The 20,937-nt window shown below is 36.9% G+C and overlaps 1 protein-coding gene across 1 annotated transcript in view; it reads right to left on the bottom strand.

Moving 5' to 3' along the window:
* LOC124363247 (mitochondrial folate transporter/carrier) overlaps positions 1-20,937 on the bottom strand; it is a 51,646-nt gene that overhangs the window by 14,383 nt on the left and 16,326 nt on the right. Inside the window, exons 3-6 of the mRNA XM_046818425.1 lie at positions 18,376-18,513; positions 16,249-16,363; positions 5,364-5,477; positions 3,169-3,314 (exon numbers count right to left, since the gene is read on the bottom strand). Of these exons, the coding sequence (XP_046674381.1) occupies positions 3,169-3,314; positions 5,364-5,477; positions 16,249-16,363; positions 18,376-18,513 (513 nt within the window). The remainder of the gene's footprint in view (positions 1-3,168; positions 3,315-5,363; positions 5,478-16,248; positions 16,364-18,375; positions 18,514-20,937) is intronic.

Raw genomic sequence — 20,937 nt, 5'->3', positions numbered from 1 at the left:
ACACTAACTGCCACCATCCATTCTTCTTTACGACCATCATCACTAACACACACAACTAAACCCCCGGTGTGATCCAGGACAGCGTTTGTGCTGTACACAATTCCATATCACACTAACTGCCACTATCCATTCCTCTTTACTGACCATCATCACTCACACACACAACCATACCCCTAGTGTGATCCAGGACAGTGTTTGTGCTGTACACAATTCCATATCACACTAACTGCCACCATCCATTCCTCTTTACGACCATCATCACTAACACACACAACTAAACCCCCGGTGTGATCTAGGACAGCGTTTGTGCTGTACACAATTCCATATCAAACTAACTGCCACCATCCATTCCTCTTTACGACCATCATCACTAACACACACAACTAAACCCCCGGTGTGATCCAGGACAGTGTTTGTGCTGTACACAATTCCATATCACACTAACTGCCACCATCCATTCCTCTTTACTGACCATCATCACTCACACACACAACCATACCCCCGGTGTGATCTCTTTAAGAGTGATTCGTAGAAACTAAACATATGTTAAATGCCAGTTGTAAGAAACTGTAACAGTAAGACAGAAGAGGCCTTACATCCGGACTTTGATATACTATCAGTGATCAGCTGTGGGATATATTTGTATTTCTCCAAATTTTCTACTCAGTGTTCCCTGAATGACTATTTCTGAGAAAAACTGTTCCAATGGACTTACTCTCTCAATAAACATCAAGTCTTTTTAATAAGCATCAAGGGATACATCTACAAAAAAAACCGATTACAGAGTGGGTAAGGGAGAAATGAATCTCATAATGATCTGATAAACATTTCTACTAATAAATGGTACAAATGGACTGGTATTCTAACATATTGTTTGATCTACTTATGTTCAGGGTAATCCAAATGCTGACTAATTTAAAATATGTCAACTCAATTTTAATAGCAGTAGAAAATGTTAATTTAAGGAAATATCAGGTTGCTAATAATAACCATTAAACACTGATTAACATTTACATTTGTTAGCAATTAGTGTGAATTTACGCCAAACTAACAACATCGTAGTTGTAGAGTTACAGTTGGGCTACAATATGCAGTTGATAAAACTAAATTTAAATCAAACCAAAATACCAATATTTTATCTAAACTAAATTTTATAATTTATGCATGTTAAGGCTATTTTTGCAATTATATGTATATATGTGACTTAATTAAAAAATAGCATCAACATGTACAATAAATATATAGAAAATACAATCTTGAAATGAAGTTTTAAAACAAACTATGCAATTTTGATATTGTAAGGTGGTTAAAAAAATACAAATGTAAATTAAAAATCCTAATCTCAATGTATACATTTTTAAATAACCCTCTTAAAAATTTGGAAATAATAAATAATAGGCTGAATAAATTTGAATTACTTTAAACGTCTTACATGAATAATATAAATAAAACCAACAGTACAATTAATTATATTTATTTCAACAGTACAATTAATTATATTTATTTATTTTTTTAATAAGTTATCGGTATTTTTAATTTAATAACCTTGTAACATAAATACCGTGAAGTATAAAGCATAGTCATTATTTATTGGTTGTAAAGTTGAGCAACCAATCAGCCAAACCACATAATACACTTGAGAATTTATTGAATGTCTCCGATGAAACAGTTGATGTATTTTAAAAACAATGGTTTAACTTTACATTGTACAGGCTTCAGCAACAACTCACACAACTCAGGTATTGTACAGTGAGCACAACAGTCTACATTGCCATAAGTGAGTATTGCCACAATTGACAGTGATACTGAAAGGATCTTTGCCAAAGTACCACTTGACTGCAACGAAACAACATGGAAGGATACTAACAGTCCTTACTGTGCAAACACTACAAAACACCAGGTTTTATATTTATTAAAGACAGTTGAAGTAATTAGTCATCTACACTTCCAAATTAGGTTTTAAATGCAGGATTTACTAATATTAAAAGTAAAAGTGAATTTAATTCAATGTTGCATATATCACACAAACTAAGTACAAATATGTTACAAATTTTGTGTAAACAGCTTAAGTGTGTTATAAATATGTAATATTTTAATATAAATATTAATCACATTGACTCATTGTTAACTGCATTCATTCCTATTTCAATTAATAATAAGCTACAGATTTTACGGCTATTTAGTTTATTGTAAAACAATACATTTTTTTACTCGATTAAATATTGTTTTGACATGTAATCTTTTTTTTAATAAATGAACATTTTATTACTTGAATACCAAAATTCAATATAATTAATATTTCAAGTTGCTAGAAAAAGACATGAAAAAGTAAATCAGGAATTGAATTCATACATAGCAATCGTTGTAATAGTAGACAACAATATAACATTTATTTTAACATATGTGTAAAAGAATTGTTAGTAATTATCATTACTTACTCAGATATTGATAAGGATGTTCGTAATAAATGTGATAATATTTTAGTAATAAACTGTAGAAAATAATAAGAATGGTAATCAAAAATGTTCATGCTATAGAAAAAGAGAAAGACAACATATTTTAAATAATGAAAGTGAAAGTTACTTTAAAATTAAAGGAACTCTTTTAAAGTCAAATATAAATCTAACATTAGAAATGAAAACAAACAATCCAATAATGATTTTAAGTTAAATACTGTTGTAGCACATGGCCTCAATGTTAGTCAAGTTAATTCACCAATTAATATTTGTACATTTAATATTTTTGTGTATTATTCTTTCATTTATTCCACTTAAATTGGGGTTTTAATTATATGTGTTAAAAGAACTTAAGTTTAAACACTACATTAACTTTGGTTTTAGAGATAACAATAAAGTTAACGCCTGTCTCCGGAAACATTGTTCTTGATATTTTATAGATTTACTGCTCGTGAAGAACTGAAGAGTAACAAAAATAAAGAGATCAAAACCAAAATGCCTTACTTATAGCAGCCTATACGATGAGGAGGGAGAATTTATAGCACCAAAATAAGTTTAGGATATTTACAAATTCACTACTTAGGCTAAGAACCGTGCTAGTTAACTACTGTCCGTGAACTTTTCATAAATGAGGAGGACTAGGCAAATGTTGGGCATGACATGGAGGAGGTATGGGAGCAGGCCCTTGTAGAAGCCTCGGGTGCCTTCGTACCTCCAAGTCTGGTCGACACAGTCCCACGTGCCCTTGTACTCCCGGTGCTGATCCTGCAGCCGTGCGCGTACCACCTGGTACGGGTATGTCACCGCCGCTGCAAACAACTTGGACAGTGCAGCAAACGTCAGATATTCCATAGTTCCCTATAACACAACACAATATTGTTGTTCATATGAAATAATTAAAAGACAATCCTTTGATGAGGTTTAACGTGCCCAGTACATCTTGCTTTGACATACTCAGTACGTTCTGTGACATTCAATTACCATTCTAAGTTATACACAATTATAAGATCTATACATTTTTAGCACTAGAATAATTGTGATGTAAATTTTTTTTACAAAGTCAAAGACAAAAGTCGAAAGACAAAAGTCAAAGACGGTAAGGCATGCGGTATTAGTTTAGGTAAAAGGTATTTTCTTTGCAGTACCAGCTGTTCAAGGCTTTCCAAGTTCCATGGCTACTTCGCCATGCTGATGAGTTCCGAAAATAGAACGAAAACAGGATCACACGTAAACTGGGTCATAAAACTTTCCCCATTTTGCAAGACACTTCGTCCAGGCGACAAGGCTTTGTCACAAAGAGATCGGTTACCCTTTTGGGATCCGTTACTCCGTGACGGCTAAAACGCTTTTGGATTTTGTGTCAATGCAAACTTATTCTTTGAGCTAACGCTCTTGACATATTTGCGGATTTTCTGTTTCGACTTCGATTCGTCTCTTCAGCTAAGGAGTTTGTGCGTAGAATCAGCAGATTTTCGCTGAAACACACACACCTTAGGACAGGATGTGGATGGTAAGAAAATACCTTTTACCTGTGATGTAAAATTAATAAATGTCATTGATGTATTTCACCACCTTTGACGTGATCCATTTGGGAGCTCCTAACGTCATTATTGAATTGTGTATCAGCTGGCTAGTTATTAAACTGTGCCAGTCATGTTTACATCATCTTAACATTTATTTAAATTAGCTTTGAACACCTTACAAGTTATAACAATATTGTAATAATGATGTGGTAATTAGTATTAGATGTGTTCACCATCTGAACAGCAGTGTTCAGTCTTCACAGGCATATTATTGTAATGTTTATCTGGAGCAATAAATATTAGAGACAGTAAAATTGACATGGTTCAAATATAATAATTCAGAAAATTCTGAAAGTGAATTCAAAATAGATTTTGATCAAACAGATTATGAAGGGGCTCAGTCAATGTGAGTGAACACTAACATGCTCTTCAATAGCGAATGTGATTGTCAGATAATGTGAGTGAACACTAGCATGCTCTTCAATAGCGAATGTGATTGTCAGATAATGTGAGTGAACACCAACACGCTTTTCAATAGCGAATGTGTTTGTCAGATAATGTGAGTGAACACCAACATCCTCTTCAATAGTGATGTGTTTGTCAGATAATGTGAGTGAACACCAACATGCTCTTCAATAGCGAATGTGATTGTCAGATAATGTGAGTGAACACTAGCATGCTCTTCAATAGCGAAAGTGTTATATATTTTTCTTTCAATATACATCAGCCCTTTTGTTAATCTGTGAAAGTGATACTAAAAATCATGTTTATATGTTGTATTATATTAGTGTACAAAATTAGTAGAGTAAAAATGATTTAAATATTTGCTAAATTAAGCTAAATTAAAGATATACACCGCCTGTATGTGTTTGTCAGATAATGTGAGTGAACACCAACATGCTCTTCAATAGCGAATGTGATTGTCAGATAATGTGAGTGAACACTAGCATGCTCTTCAATAGCGAAAGTGTTATATATTTGTCTTTCAATATACATCAGCCCTTTTGTTAATCTGTGAAAGTGATACTAAAAATCATGTTTATATGTTGTATTATATTAGTGTACAAAATTAGTAGAGTAAAAATGATTTAAATATTTGCTAAATTAAGCTAAATTAAAGATATACACCGCCTGTATTACTAATAATGAAAATTATACGAATAAAGGTATGCTGAAGCCCAAAATCTGCCAAGATCTAACAGCTTATATTTTAAAGAATAAAAATATCATTAATAAAAGGGGGATAAGCTCAAGAAAGAATTGCATAACACGGCTTTAAGTAAAATACTCATGTTGTATTTGAAAATCTGCATCAAAACTTACTGATTTCATATATTATTCTTAGTGCCCTGTTAAGATACAAGTGCAGATGTGATCTACTTACCATTTTTGCATCAATGGGTAAATGACGTGACTTGTTGTACCAATTCTTCATTTCCTCGTATGTCATGAACTGCAGAGCTCCATGAGAAACTCCCAGCATGCCCGGCACAAAACCCTGAAAAACAGTTGTTATTAGAACATAATGGGAAAGTAACGAGACGTGTTATACCAATTTTTCATTTTCTCGTATGTCAGAGCTTCAGGAGAAACTCCCGCACGCCAGGAACAAAAACCTGAATGGCCGTAGCTATTACAACTGAATATGTCAGAAACGAGACGTGTTATACCAATTTTTCATTTTCTCATATGTCAGAGCTTCAGGAGAAACTCCCAGCACGCCAGGAACAAAAACCTGAATGGCCGTAGCTATTACAACTGAATATGTCAGTAACGAGACGTGTTATACCAATTTTTCATTTTCTCATATGTCAGAGCTTCAGGAGAAACTCCCAGCACGCCTGGAACAAAAACCTGAATGGCCGTAGCTATTACAAATGAATGTGTCAGTAACAAGACGTGTTATACCAATTTTTCATTTTCTCGTATGTCAAAGCTCCATGAACAAATCCCAGCACACCTGGCACAAAAACCTGAATGGCCGTAGCTATTACAACTGAATGTGTGAGTAACAAGACGTGTTACACCAATTTTTCATTTTCTCGTATGTCAAAGCTCCATGAACAAATCCTAGCACACCTGGCACAAAAACCTGAATGGCCGTAGCTATTACAACTGAATGTGTGAGTAACAAGACGTGTTACACCAATTTTTCATTTTCTCGTATGTCAAAGCTCCATGAACAAATCCCAGCACACCCGGCACAAAAACCTGAAAGGCCGTAGCTATTACAACTGAATGTGTGAGTAACAAGACGTGTTATACCAATTTTTCATTTTCTCGTATGTCAAAGCTCCATGAACAAATCCCAGCACACCCGGCACAAAAACCTGAAAGGCCGTAGCTATTACAACTGAATGTGTGAGTGACAAGACGTGTTACACCAATTTTTCATTTTCTCGTATGTCAAAGCTCCATGAACAAATCCCAGCACACCTGGCACAAAAACCTGAATGGCCGTAGCTATTACAACTGAATGTGTCAGTAACAAGACGTGTTATAGCAATTTTTCATTTCCTGGCATGTGTAGATAAAGGTTACTTGATTATTTACTATGTTACAGCATTAACTTGTATTATCTCTTAAGGGAAAAGTAGACAAATGTTGCTATTGCACATTGCACATTTGCTGAATGGGTAGATTATACCTTCCAGTTGAAACCACCACTGGGCACAGCAAAAACCAATGTGTCACTTAAATCTGGGCAACCTTATGGATGTTCAGGAATCCTAACCACAAATGTTGAGATTCTGGGGTTCATGGGCAATTCCATAGGTCTAGTCTACTGTGGGAGATGACTGTTTCAGTTGGTGGGGTTTGTTCCCAAACCTCAGAGGTTCTTGCTAGTCTCAACAAGAGTGTGCCACCCCCTGCCTACTTTGACTGGAGAGGCTGGTTTCAGAGCTGGCCTCCCCTTCTTCGGGGAGTCATTTCTATTTTCATGAGTTAAATGTTTTCAATTGATGTTATTTAAAGGAACAGTATATTGTACTTAAGTATAAAATCAAGTGAACAAAGCATCTACATTTATGTTGGTCCAGTTGTAATATAAATACTCTACGAACATAACCAACACGCAGATAGATAGCAGTACAACAGTAGTCTGCGGACGGGTGCAGAGGATAAAGTGTCCCACTCCTAATGTAAAGCAGAATGAAATGGCCACTATCACCGCCTGAGGAGTACTTAACACATGGTGTGTTGTACTACTACCTTGTAATGGCTGCCATGTTTGTTGTATTTCAACTCTCCTCACTGAACACGCCCACATGTACTTGACACATGGTGTGGTGTACTACTACCTTGTAGTGGCTGCCATGTTTGTTGTATTTCAACTCTCCTCACTGAACACGCCCACATGTACTTGACACATGGTGTGGTGTACTACTACCTTGTAGTGGCTGCCATGTTTATTGTATTTCAACTCTCCTCACTGAACACACCCACGTGTACTTGACACATGGTGTGGTGTACTACTACTTTGTAATGGCTGCCATGTTTATTGTATTTCAACTCTCCTCACTAAACACACCCACATGTACTTGACACATGGTGTGGTGTACTACTACCTTGTAATGGCTGCCATGTTTGTTGTATTTCAACTCTCCTCACTGAAAACGCCCACATGTACTTGACACATGGTGTGGTGTACTACTACCTTGTAATGGCTGCCACGTTTATTGTATTTCAACTCTCCTCACTGAACACACCCACATGTACTTGACACATGGTGTGGTGTACTACTACTTTGTAATGGCTGCCATGTTTGTTGTATTTCAACTCTCCTCACTGAACACGCCCACGTGTACTTGACACATGGTGTGGTGTACTACTACCTTGTAATGGCTGCCATGTTTGTTGTATTTCAACTCTCCTCACTGAAAACGCCCACATGTACTTGACACATGGTGTGGTGTACTACTACCTTGTAATGGCTGCCACGTTTATTGTATTTCAACTCTCCTCACTGAACACACCCACATGTACTTGACACATGGTGTGGTGTACTACTACCTTGTAGTGGCTGCCATGTTTATTGTATTTCAACTCTCCTCACTGAACACACCCACGTGTACTTGACACATGGTGTGGTGTACTACTACCTTGTAGTGGCTGCCATGTTTATTGTATTTCAACTCTCCTCACTGAAACACACCCACATGTACTTGACACATGGTGTGGTGTACTACTACTTTGTAATGGCTGCCATGTTTGTTGTATTTCAACTCTCCTCACTGAACACGCCCACATGTACTTGACACATGGTGTGGTGTACTACTACTTTGTAATGGCTGCCATGTTTGTTGTATTTCAACTCTCCTCACTGAACACGCCCACATGTACTTGACACATGGCGTGGTGTACTACTACCTTGTAATGGCTGCCATGTTTGTTGTATTTCAACTCTCCTCACTGAAAACGCCCACATGTACTTGACACATGGTGTGGTGTACTACTACCTTGTAATGGCTGCCATGTTTGTTGTATTTCAACTCTCCTCACTGAACACGCCCACATGTACTTGACACATGGTGTGGTGTACTACTACCTTGTAATGGCTGCCATAACTTCCTGTACTTGACACATGGTGTGGTGTACTACTACCTTGTAATGGCTGCCATGTTTATTGTATTTCAACTCTCCTCACTGAACACACCCACATGTACTTGACACATGGTGTGGTGTACTACTACCTTTGTAATGGCTGCCATGTTTATTGTATTTCAACTCTCCTCACTGAACACACCCACATGTACTTGACACATGGTGTGGTGTACTACTACCTTGTAATGGCTGCCATGTTTGTTGTATTTCAACTCTCCTCACTGAACACGCCCCACATGTACTTGACACATGGTGTGGTGTACTACTACCTTTGTAATGGCTGCCATGTTTATTGTATTTCAACTCTCCTCACTGAACACACCCACATGTACTTGACACATGGTGTGGTGTACTACTACCTTTGTAATGGCTGCCATGTTTGTTGTATTTCAACTCTCCTCACTGAACACACCCACATGTACTTGACACATGGTGTGGTGTACTACTACTTGTAATGGCTGCCATGTTTATTGTATTTCAACTCTCCTCACTGAACACACCCACATGTACTTGACACATGGTGTGGTGTACTACTACCTTGTAATGGCTGCCATGTTTATTGTATTTCAACTCTCCTCACTGAACACACCCACATGTACTTGACACATGGTGTGGTGTACTACTACCTTGTAGTGGCTGCCATGTTTATTGTATTTCAACTCTCCTCACTGAACACACCCACGTGTACTTGACACATGGTGTGGTGTACTACTACCTTGTAGTGGCTGCCATGTTTATTGTATTTCAACTCTCCTCACTGAACACACCCACATGTACTTGACACATGGTGTGGTGTACTACTACTTTGTAATGGCTGCCATGTTTGTTGTATTTCAACTCTCCTCACTGAACACGCCCACATGTACTTGACACATGGTGTGGTGTACTACTACCTTTGTAATGGCTGCCATGTTTGTTGTATTTCAACTCTCCTCACTGAACACGCCCACATGTACTTGACACATGGTGTGGTGTACTACTACCTTGTAATGGCTGCCATGTTTGTTGTATTTCAACTCTCCTCACTGAAAACGCCCACATGTACTTGAACTACCTTGTAATGGCTGCCAATTGTATTTCAACTGTGTACTTGACTGGTGTGGTGTACTACTACCTTGTAATGGCTGCCATGTTTATTGTATTTCAACTCTCCTCACTGAACACACCCACGTGTACTTGACACATGGTGTGGTTGTACTACTACCTTGTAATGGCTGCCATGTTTATTGTATTTCAACTCTCCTCACTGAACACACCCACGTGTACTTGACACATGGTGTGGTGTACTACTACTTTGTAATGGCTGCCATGTTTGTTGTATTTCAACTCTCCTCACTGAACACACCCACATGTACTTGACACATGGTGTGGTGTACTACTACTTTGTAATGGCTGCCATGTTTGTTGTATTTCAACTCTCCTCACTGAAAACGCCCACATGTACTTGACACATGGTGTGGTGTACTACTACCTTGTAATGGCTGCCATGTTTATTGTATTTCAACTCTCCTCACTGAACACACCCACGTGTACTTGACACATGGTGTGGTGTACTACTACCTTGTAATGGCTGCCATGTTTATTGTATTTCAACTCTCCTCACTGAACACACCCACGTGTACTTGACACATGGTGTGGTGTACTACTACTTTGTAATGGCTGCCATGTTTGTTGTATTTCAACTCTCCTCACTGAACACGCCCACATGTACTAGACACATGGTGTGGTGTACTACTACTTTGTAATGGCTGCCATATTTGTTGTATTTCAACTCTCCTCACTGAACACGCCCACATGTACTAGACACATGGTGTGGTGTACTACTACCTTGTAATGGCTGCCATGTTTGTTGTATTTCAACTCTCCTCACTGAACACGCCCACATGTACTTGACACATGGTGTGGTGTAATACTACTTTGTAATGGCTGCCATATTTGTTGTATTTCAACTCTCCTCACTGAACACACCCACATGTACTAGACACATGGTGTGGTGTACTACTACCTTGTAATGGCTGCCATGTTTGTTGTATTTCAACTCTCCTCACTGAACACACCCACATGTACTAGACACATGGTGTGGTGTACTACTACCTTGTAATGGCTGCCATGTTTGTTGTATTTCAACTCTCCTCACCGAACACGCCCACATGTACTTGACACATGGTGTGGTGTACTACTACCTTGTAATGGCTGCCATGTTTGTTGTATTTCAACTCTCCTCACTGAACACGCCCACATGTACTAGACACATGGTGTGGTGTACTACTACCTTGTAATGGCTGCCATGTTTGTTGTATTTCAACTCTCCTCACTGAACACACCCACATGTACTAGACACATGGTGTGGTGTACTACTACCTTGTAATGGCTGCCATGTTTGTTGTATTTCAACTCTCCTCACTGAACACGCCCACATGTACTAGACACATGGTGTGGTGTACTACTACCTTGTAATGGCTGCCATGTTTGTTGTATTTCAACTCTCCTCACTGAAAACGCCCACATGTACTTGACACATGGTGTGGTGTACTACTACCTTGTAATGGCTGCCACGTTTATTGTATTTCAACTCTCCTCACTGAACACACCCACATGTACTTGACACATGGTGTGGTGTACTACTACCTTGTAGTGGCTGCCATGTTTATTGTATTTCAACTCTCCTCACTGAACACACCCACATGTACTAGACACATGGTGTGGTGTACTACTACCTTGTAATGGCTGCCATGTTTGTTGTATTTCAACTCTCCTCACTGAACACGCCCACATGTACTAGACACATGGTGTGGTGTACTACTACCTTGTAATGGCTGCCATGTTTGTTGTATTTCAACTCTCCTCACTGAACACGCCCACATGTACTAGACACATGGTGTGGTGTACTACTACTTTGTAATGGCTGCCATGTTTGTTGTATTTCAACTCTCCTCACTGAACACGCCCACATGTACTTGACACATGGTGTGGTGTACTACTACTTTGTAATGGCTGCCATGTTTGTTGTATTTCAACTCTCCTCACTGAACACGCCCACATGTACTAGACACATGGTGTGGTGTACTACTACTTTGTAATGGCTGCCATGTTTGTTGTATTTCAACTCTCCTCACTGAACACGCCCACATGTACTAGACACATGGTGTGGTGTACTACTACCTTGTAATGGCTGCCATGTTTGTTGTATTTCAACTCTCTTCACTGAACACGCCCACATGTACTTGACACATGGTAGTGGGTACTACCTTGTAATGGCTGTCATGTTTGTTGTATTTCAACTCTCCTCACTTAAGGGGAGCACTTCGCCCTATCTTCGTAATGTTAACATAGGTACACTTATCTCAAGAACTACTTGAGGTATCTTCATAATTCTTTTTTTTCATTTAAAGATGGGCTTCTAGGGGAACACGTGGAACCAAAAAAAAAATTTTTTTTGGCATATACCCTAAAAGTTATATATTTTTGTTTTAACGCTTGTCAAAAACCTATATAAATATGTGTATATGTATGTATATAAAATATTGAACTCAGTGAAATGTGATGTTTTTAGTGGTTCCACATATGTAAAACAGTGCTACAAACATACAAAAAAAATTTCATATTCCTACCATTTGTAGTTTTTGAGAAAATGTACTTTTGTATTGAAAACCGCAACTTTCGGAAAAACACAAAAAAACGGAAAAAAAATACTGCTTTATTACCTTTTTCAGTACATTCCAGGTGCATAGGCTGGCTGATCTCCTTCCTGCTCCTCATATTCATCCTCCAGACTTCTTTTTAGTAAGTTTTTCTTCTGTCTAATTTTTTTCTCTATATCTTCTTGAGCTTTCTCTGCCTTCCAAATTCGCCGCCGGTCAAGCTTTTTCATTGCTGTAATAAAATGCTGCCCTGGTGACACTCCCTATTTCTTGAAATACTTTGCATTGCCAATGTAGCCATCATTAAAAGCTGTAACAAGCTTCATATATGCCAAATTTCAAAGTTTTAATCTCCACAAATGTTCTTTTAGGTATGTAGGTCCAAATGACATTGTTGAGGGACTCATTGGGATTTTGAGTTTTTTCCCTTAGTACATTTGCCCAGTAGAGTTGGATTGGCTAGATCTTGAAAAATAGGTTTAATAAATGTCATTAGGTTTTTCAGGCAAGTGAAAAATGCTGCCATGATCATAGTTTTCATTGGATTTTACGGCTTTGCGGTACTTACACCAGGTTTCTTCATCATCTGGACATAGTCCATGTTGAGGCCTTTCATTAGAAGACATCACATGGAAAAAACTCTGCCCAAATGGCTTTTTTCATGTCTTCAACAGAGTTTGTGTTGCGTCTAATTGCCAATCCGTAGTATTTTTGGAGCTGAATAATGGCAGAAATCTGTTAGCTTGTTCTTGCCGCCAAGTCGTGAGCCGTCAAGAACAAGAGTGTTTTAGTCTTAGCTTTTAGATTTTTTTAATCTCGATCCCATCCGTTTCTGGACATGGCCTATGCATTCTATCTTTGTTATGGCAGTATCACCATAGGGCTTGGCTTCGCATACACTGGAGTACGCCTTGCTGTCTCCATCACCAAGGTATTCAAGGTAACGAGCCTCATACAATGCCTGCGAGCGCTGAAAAATTGCGACTGCTCCAGCAACTTCCATGGCTCCACTAGAACCTTCAAAGTTTGCGATACAGCCATCACCATGCGTGTTGTTTAGTCTATTAGTGCATCTGCAATATTTAGATAAAATTCTCGATGTCTAGGACCTTACCGGTTGATAAAGATGTCACTGATACCACTCCATTTAGTGAAAGGTGACCCCGCTTCTGCCATGAGCCATCAGCAGCTATAGCGAGGTCTCTGCAACCATCATTATCCGATACAGCTTCTTGCACAGCACTTTGCATTGACTTCTTACACACTAACTCAGCAATTGAACCCAAGTAATGCTCATGTTCATGATATCTCAAAGGCGGAGGTGTAAGATCATAAAAGCGCAAATTTTTCTCCGCAGCCACTCTACCTTTGCCTATGTTACGCATAGGCATAAACCAAACGAAGATTTAGGTCATAAAATGTGTTAGGCCTATCAGACTTTGCTTCATTCTGATTAGTGTTAGGCCTGACTAATTCAGAGTTTGTCACAGTAATAGTGTTTTTCACAATCAGAACAGCTGACTATAATTTTGATGCTAGGCCTACAATGTGTTTTACTTTGTAAACAAGTTGGCCATGGCAATTTTTACACACTGAAACGTTACTAAGAGCCTCATTCAACAATCCTATATTAACTTATACAGTTTTCAGACTCATCATTTTCATTCAATTGGTACTGTTTCAAAAAAGGACTGACCTTCTTAGAAGATGCACTTTGAGGTCTTGGCCTATCCACATTTGGAGTATTGGTACCCTCGATTGTTACTTGATCCTGAGAAACTAGGCCCTAGGACTAGTTGGAGGGTTATGTTGATTTCCTTTGAAAACGCGTTTCTTGAAAGCAGGCTTTGAACGTGGCATTATAAAATTCACTACACTTATAACAAAAAATACTCAGAACTCTCCCACTAAAACTCACAAAAAACCATAATCATTTACGTAATTTTCACTCTCTAAAACAGAAATGTCAGTAACCAAAACATGTATGCTACCTAGGTTATAAGCAATGGTTATAAAACAGATGTTTTGTTGGTTAGTGTAAGTTGTTGACATAACAAACTGTCACTGCCAACCAAATCATGAACATGTCTGCAACGAAGTAGTACTATAACAGCACCATTCAAAGTGTGACTGCTACAGGCCCGAAACTGCCTGCAGGCCTATTTAAAAAAAAATATTTCGGACACTTCAAGTCATCATAAAAAAAATTTAATACCACCATTGTTATCGGGAAATTCCAAACTTTAATAAAAAAAAAAAAAAAAAAAATTTGTAATTTTTGAGATTTTTTACGAAGTGCTCCCCTTAACACGCCCACTACTGCTGTACTATTGCTGATGTTATTGGAATCTCAAGTGATAGGATTTCATCATCAAAGTCAAATTGTACAAGGTACAAAAAATTGCATTACTTAAATAAAAGTAATGATATATAACCAATGAATGTAAATAAGTACATTTTATCACTGTCATAATTAGTCCATATGTTAATTATATATTTGCCACCTAACATCAGTAAGCCTAACTTCTATAGACCCTTCATGAAAAAGAATAGCATACGTCAAAGAATAACAAATACTCAAACAGACAAAAACATTGGATTATTATCACACTCTTATCTTTTTGTTAAATACGTATTTAAGTGTTGTTTACTGAATAGCCATCCTATTACTGTTTGTGATCCTATACTTGATAACAATTTCATTAACACCATACAGAATGTGTTCAATGTAACAGCTTCTATGATGTTCCTGTTTATTTAATGGAAGTCTTGACAAAATATTTGTAAACAAAATATAACCTATAGTCTATGTACTGAACGCTATATCGAAATTTTATTCCTAATAAGCAATAGGTAATAAATATTATTTCTTTAAAGGCCTAATTATCAATTCATGAATAAAACGCTCTGCATACTGACTAATGTACAAAAATACATGTTATCAATCCAGGTGTATGTGCTATAACTACACAATGTTTATAGGTAATATTTCTCTAAGTTAAGAACTAGGGAGGTCAGCAAAGATGTTACAATGGCACGATAAAGTCCTATAAGAAATTTTACTCTAAAAAAAAAAAATAAAACTAGAATAATCTGCACTAAAGAAAGAATTACCAGGAGTGAACAGGACTGGAAAGAACTAAATAAAATGAAGAATCTCTTCAAGTGGGCTAACTGACTCGCAAGTCTCCAGAAATTGAAGTGGATAGGTGAATTTTTCTATTACTTATGACTTTCTACACATTAAAATCAAGTGTAGAAGCGGATATACAACAGTTACAATATTGTGATAATGATTAATAATATAGAATAAATAATTATACAAGTGTTAAGCTCAGCATAAAAGTTTTACTATCAAGAATTTACCAGGAAACAATATTTAAAAGTACAACTATTTACTACTTCACAGTTTGAAAAGATTAAATATTCATAACATGGGATGAACTAAAAGCTTAAATGAGCAATTAAATGCATTGTTTACGTGATAACAATTTAAAGAGCAAGTACTATAGTATTCTAGAAGAGAATCATTAGTAATTTATAATAATAATTTATGCATACTAGAGTAATTTGCATTGTTACGGAACATTTATTGTTTAAAATCACACTTAAAGTTACACTTGGGGCCTACGGCAGTGTCATGTGGTGTAAGAAACTTCTTTCTCTCTTCTCTTAGACTGGGTTAGGATTTCACCATTATTTTAATTGATCTCCATCTATATTGTATAATATATTTTATTTTTACAAAATCAACATAAATTACGAAATAAAAGAAAACGATATATCTTCAATGACATTTATAAAGAACTAAAAATTCTCTTTATTGATAAAAGTGAAATTTTTCATCATGCACATTTGTTAGCACCAGAGATTAAATTTATGAACAGTAATTTGCACTTAATTTTATAAAGATTTATCTGATATGTTGAAATTTAAAAAATATCTAGTTGTCAATATAAATTTGATTTATTTGTATAATTGTTGTTGTTTATTTTATAAAGCCGAATACTAATCGTAGCTCACCTTGTAGAGGCCCCTCACACCCTCGACCTTGTATATCTTCCTGAGAGCATCCATCATACCATAGTACTCTCTGCTGCTCTTGAGGTCACTCTCTCGCCCGTACTGCAGGCACAGTCTGTTAACAAACACAATCGGTCAGATATATCTCTCACCTTGTAGAGGGCTCTCACACCCTCGACCTTGTATATCTTCCTGAGAGCATCCCTCATACCATAGTACTCTCTGCTGCTCTTGAGGTCACTCTCTCGCCCGTACTGCAGGCACAGTCTGTTAACAAACACAATCGGTCAGATATATCTCTCACCTTGTAGAGGGCTCTCACACCCTTGACCTTGTATATCTTCCTGAGAGCATCCCTCATACCCTAGTACTCTCTGCTGCTCTTGAGGTCACTCTCTCGCCCGTACTGCAGGCACAGTCTGTTGACAGACACAACATACACCTGATTCCTTTAGGGCTTATATATTCCCAATACTAATTGTGAGTGTTGTGAAATAAATAATAATGCTTATTTTCAAAATATCATGTACGAAACTCACTAAGAATTACAGAAATTAAGGGGTGTAAAAAATTGTACATATCCATTTATATCTTTATAAAATTACCTGAAGAATTAATTTAACACACCTATAAGAAAACCACATGTTGTAAAATTGTGTCAGCAAATTTAAGCGGAAACACACTTGAAATAAAAACTACCTACATTTAATGATTTTTTTCTGTGGAATTAGTTGGTTCTACGTGTGGTGAAGATCTCCTCACATTGGTAATAAACAACTATCCTTGATTCCTATGTTAACTAAATTCACCTGCAAGAATCTTAAAAAGCATTATGACCAATGCACCTACAACACTGCAGTGCTTACTACGTGACAAGCCGAAAATGGTGCTTACATCCGAAACAAAGCAACCCCTTCTCCTCACACAAGCAGTTTAACACAATGATCGATGCAGCTACAACACTGCAGTGCTTACTATCTGATAAGCCGAAAATGATATTAACAACAATCTAAACAATACAACCCCCTTCTCCTCCCACAAGCCGTTTAACACAATGATCGATGTAGCTACAATACTGCAGCCTGGCAAAACAACATTTGCAATGCAACTTCATAATTTTAGTGCAGACTTATTTTGCATTATTATTCAATAAACTATACATCAAATTAATCTGTGAAACATCTCGATTAATTTGATACAATATTTATCCTATTTAAGTCTTATTTTCGATACTAAGAGTTTGATTAACCCTGTGACTGGCTTTAAACGATTGTCAACGTATTAACTACATTTTCAAATGGCACTAAGCTATTTTTAACGCATTAACTATGAGGTAACATGATCTCTCACAGGAAGTCTATTTTTACTTGGTTTGAACTAAAACACATGTAAATTTAAAGATAAAGATCCGAGGGTCGATATTATACCATAAAACATTCTATAAGTTCCATTAAATTTATCATTAGAAAATTTTTAACTTGGAAGTTCCAATTTCTGATCGCAATTTGCCCACGTAATTGCCGAACACGCAAAAATTACCGTACATTTGTCAAAATTCCCTGTCGAGAGTTTATGTTCTACATGATCATGTGTGTCATTATTGGAAAAGGTGTATTCTTGCCTTTCAGAAACATCATATCAATAGCCTGTACCCAAATTAATGTTTATACAATCATTTGAAAATGTAATGTTTTGTAAAATCCCAAAATGCCTAATATATCGAAAAGAGCTTCATACAATTTTATTATTTTTTTTTACTCTATCGTTGTCTGGAATAGTGAATAACATATCAAAACCAATAAGAATTTCTCTAAGCAAGAGTATCATCACTCAAGACAATATATTCTTTTATTTTTATTCTGTTGCACAATAACCGTCCCACCTAGTAGATAAGAATTACGGTACGCATTGTATGGTTGCTATAGTGATTTCTCTGTAGTTATTACACCATTTGTCAATACATGTATTGTTTCCTATTTATTTTGATCTCTCTTGAAGTTTGGAAGTTCACTACTTGATATTGTCATGCGAAACAAAGCACACAGAATGTGCTTGGTAGCGACACTCCTGAGAAGTATAACAGGGCACGATTCCATCAGTTGTAATTACACAAAACTAGAGACTCACCTTGTTTTTACAACCCACACAGGGTTAGTCATGACGAGTGTCAACACCCCAGCTTCTGCTGCAGCGATCATGTGCATGGTAGGTCCCAGTGGTGTCTTGGAGTTGCCCCCCTGGATCCATGTCTTTATGGAGTTGTAACTGAAACACACACAAATATTATTGCCCACATAGAGGTAGGTCCCAGTGGTGTCTTTTGAGTTGAGATATCTAACCCTTATAAATGTCCAAGTGAACAAACTAGTGGACATCAGCTGCATCTTACAATCAGAGCTATGCCTCACTTGGGGAATCAGATAGTGCACTGTCAATACAATTAGAGCTCAGACAGTCAATGTCAGATAGCTAATCCTAATACATGTTCACGTGGACGGACTAGTCAACATCTGCTGGATCTTACAATCACAGCTATGCCTCACTTGGGGAATCAGATAGTGCACTGTCAATACAATTAGAGCTCAGACAGTCAATGTCAGATAGCTAATCCTAATACATGTTCATGTGTATGGGCTAGTGGACATCTGCTGGATCTTACAATCAGAGTTATACCTAACTTGGGGAATCAGACAGTGCACTGTCTAGATAATTAGAGCTCAGACAGTCAATGTCAGATAGCTAATCCTAATACATGTTCATGTGTATGGGCTAGTGGACATCTGCTGGATCTTACAATCAGAGTTATACCTGACTTGGGGAATCAGACAGTGCACTGTCTAGATAATTAGAGCTCAGACAGTCAATGTCAGATAGCTAATCCTAATACATGTTCATGTGTATGGGCTAGTGGACATCTGCTGGATCTTACAATCAGAGTTATACCTGACTTGGGGAATCAGACAGTGCATTGTCTAGATAATTAGAGCGCAGACAGTCAGGTATAGAGATTTTGGCATATCTTTTAAATAACAAATAAATAATAATCCATTTCCAATTACTTAAGTGTGTGATTTGATTTTAAAAAGCTTACTATCATGGACTTAAGTTATTCCAACATATTACCTCCTATTGGAGAGGTATTATTCATACCATTTTAAATGTATATTTTTAACTCCTAAGGTTTTTAAGTTTTTCAAGCATCCTATCCTGAGATATGCTATCAAAAGCCTTAGATGGGTCCATAAATATAACGGCAGTTTTTCCTTTTTGTCAACTGACTATTAGAGACTCAGTAAAGTTAAAGCTGTGATGGTGGATTTCTTTTTACGAAACCCATGGATTCTATCATAACTAAATCTGCTCAATTGGCGTTAAAAATTGTGGTTTACAAAATTATACACCCAAGATAATGACTTAAAACTCTGTAATGTGACCAACACAGAATTTATTGGACTGATCGGTAATGAATAAAAGTTAAGTTGATGGTTTAACAACAACCATTTTATATACAATTCTAAACTTCATTCTCAAAAACAGTACACATGTTACTATCTTATAAATATATTTGGTCCAGTGGTCATGATCACAGCTACTGAGTTATGGGTTTTCAAAATTGTAGTTTGGTTAAAAAGCACGAAAAGCGATACCTTACAATAGAATAGTTTTTTATTGAATAAGCCAAAGGCAGTACAATCGTCAATACACTTTGAAATAACTAGTTGATATTAATGTCTGAAAATTGGTTTTGGGTTGTCAATATTCATCAAAGTTTGTGTTTTTAAAGTCTGACACACAATAAAAGTTCCTCTTCCAACAGAATATTTTTTAACTTGTTTTTAAAGTTCTTTTGTGGTAGACATTTTATTCTTTCTGGTAGCAGGTTGGACAATCGTACTCATATTTGGAAGGGGTCAGTTGTCAGTGTCTTGGTGAGTGTGCAATGGGTCACGTCTAAATAATTTTTTTGTCTTGTATTGTAACTATGTATTTCACTCCTGCTTGTCAAAAGTGATGTGTTTTCTTTTGTATGGGTCATCAGGATCAGTGTATAGGGAGAGAAGAGTAAGTGTTCCCACTCTCTTAAAATAGCCACAACATGACTCTCTATGACTTAACCTATTCACGAGTGCTGCTATGACGGTTCATACTGAGTGCCTCATTGACAAGTGAAAGACTTTTAGTGAGTAAAATAAAAATACTTTTAAATGTTATTAAACTTGTTTATTATAGTTTAAATGTATATAAAAATACATTGTAGATTGTTAAAAGCAATAATCTTGTATTAAAACTTTGCTAGTGTGTGATACTGCTCAAAACAAGGATATATACAAAGGGCGACCTCGCATGTTGAACATTCATAGCTGGTTTCTTTTCTTCTTTGTCCAGTTCGAGTGATGTGTTTGCACACACAGCACTGCCTGAGTAGTTTACGCTTCCTTGTGTCATTCTGGGGGAGTGGCCTTATAAAATGGCGGAGGCGTAGCGGGTCTTGTGTTCCGCCTCCGTGAAATAGTTTTAAAAGTTATCACCAGGTGTCACCACGATACAGGACTAGCAACACTGTACAGTGTACAGCGATACTATTAAGAACAACTGAAAAGTTCCAAAAATCTCCGCTAGACGTCATAGTAAGTCAGTGATAACTAACTGACAGTTATTAGTCTGTAACGGAAAATGCTGTGCTCCCTC

The sequence above is a fragment of the Homalodisca vitripennis genome, chromosome 5 (genome assembly GCF_021130785.1).
Source record: "Homalodisca vitripennis isolate AUS2020 chromosome 5, UT_GWSS_2.1, whole genome shotgun sequence".
Classification (NCBI taxonomy): domain Eukaryota; kingdom Metazoa; phylum Arthropoda; class Insecta; order Hemiptera; family Cicadellidae; genus Homalodisca; species Homalodisca vitripennis.
Note: the sequence above shows the minus strand (reverse complement) of the source record. Positions and strands in the feature narration are given on the sequence as shown.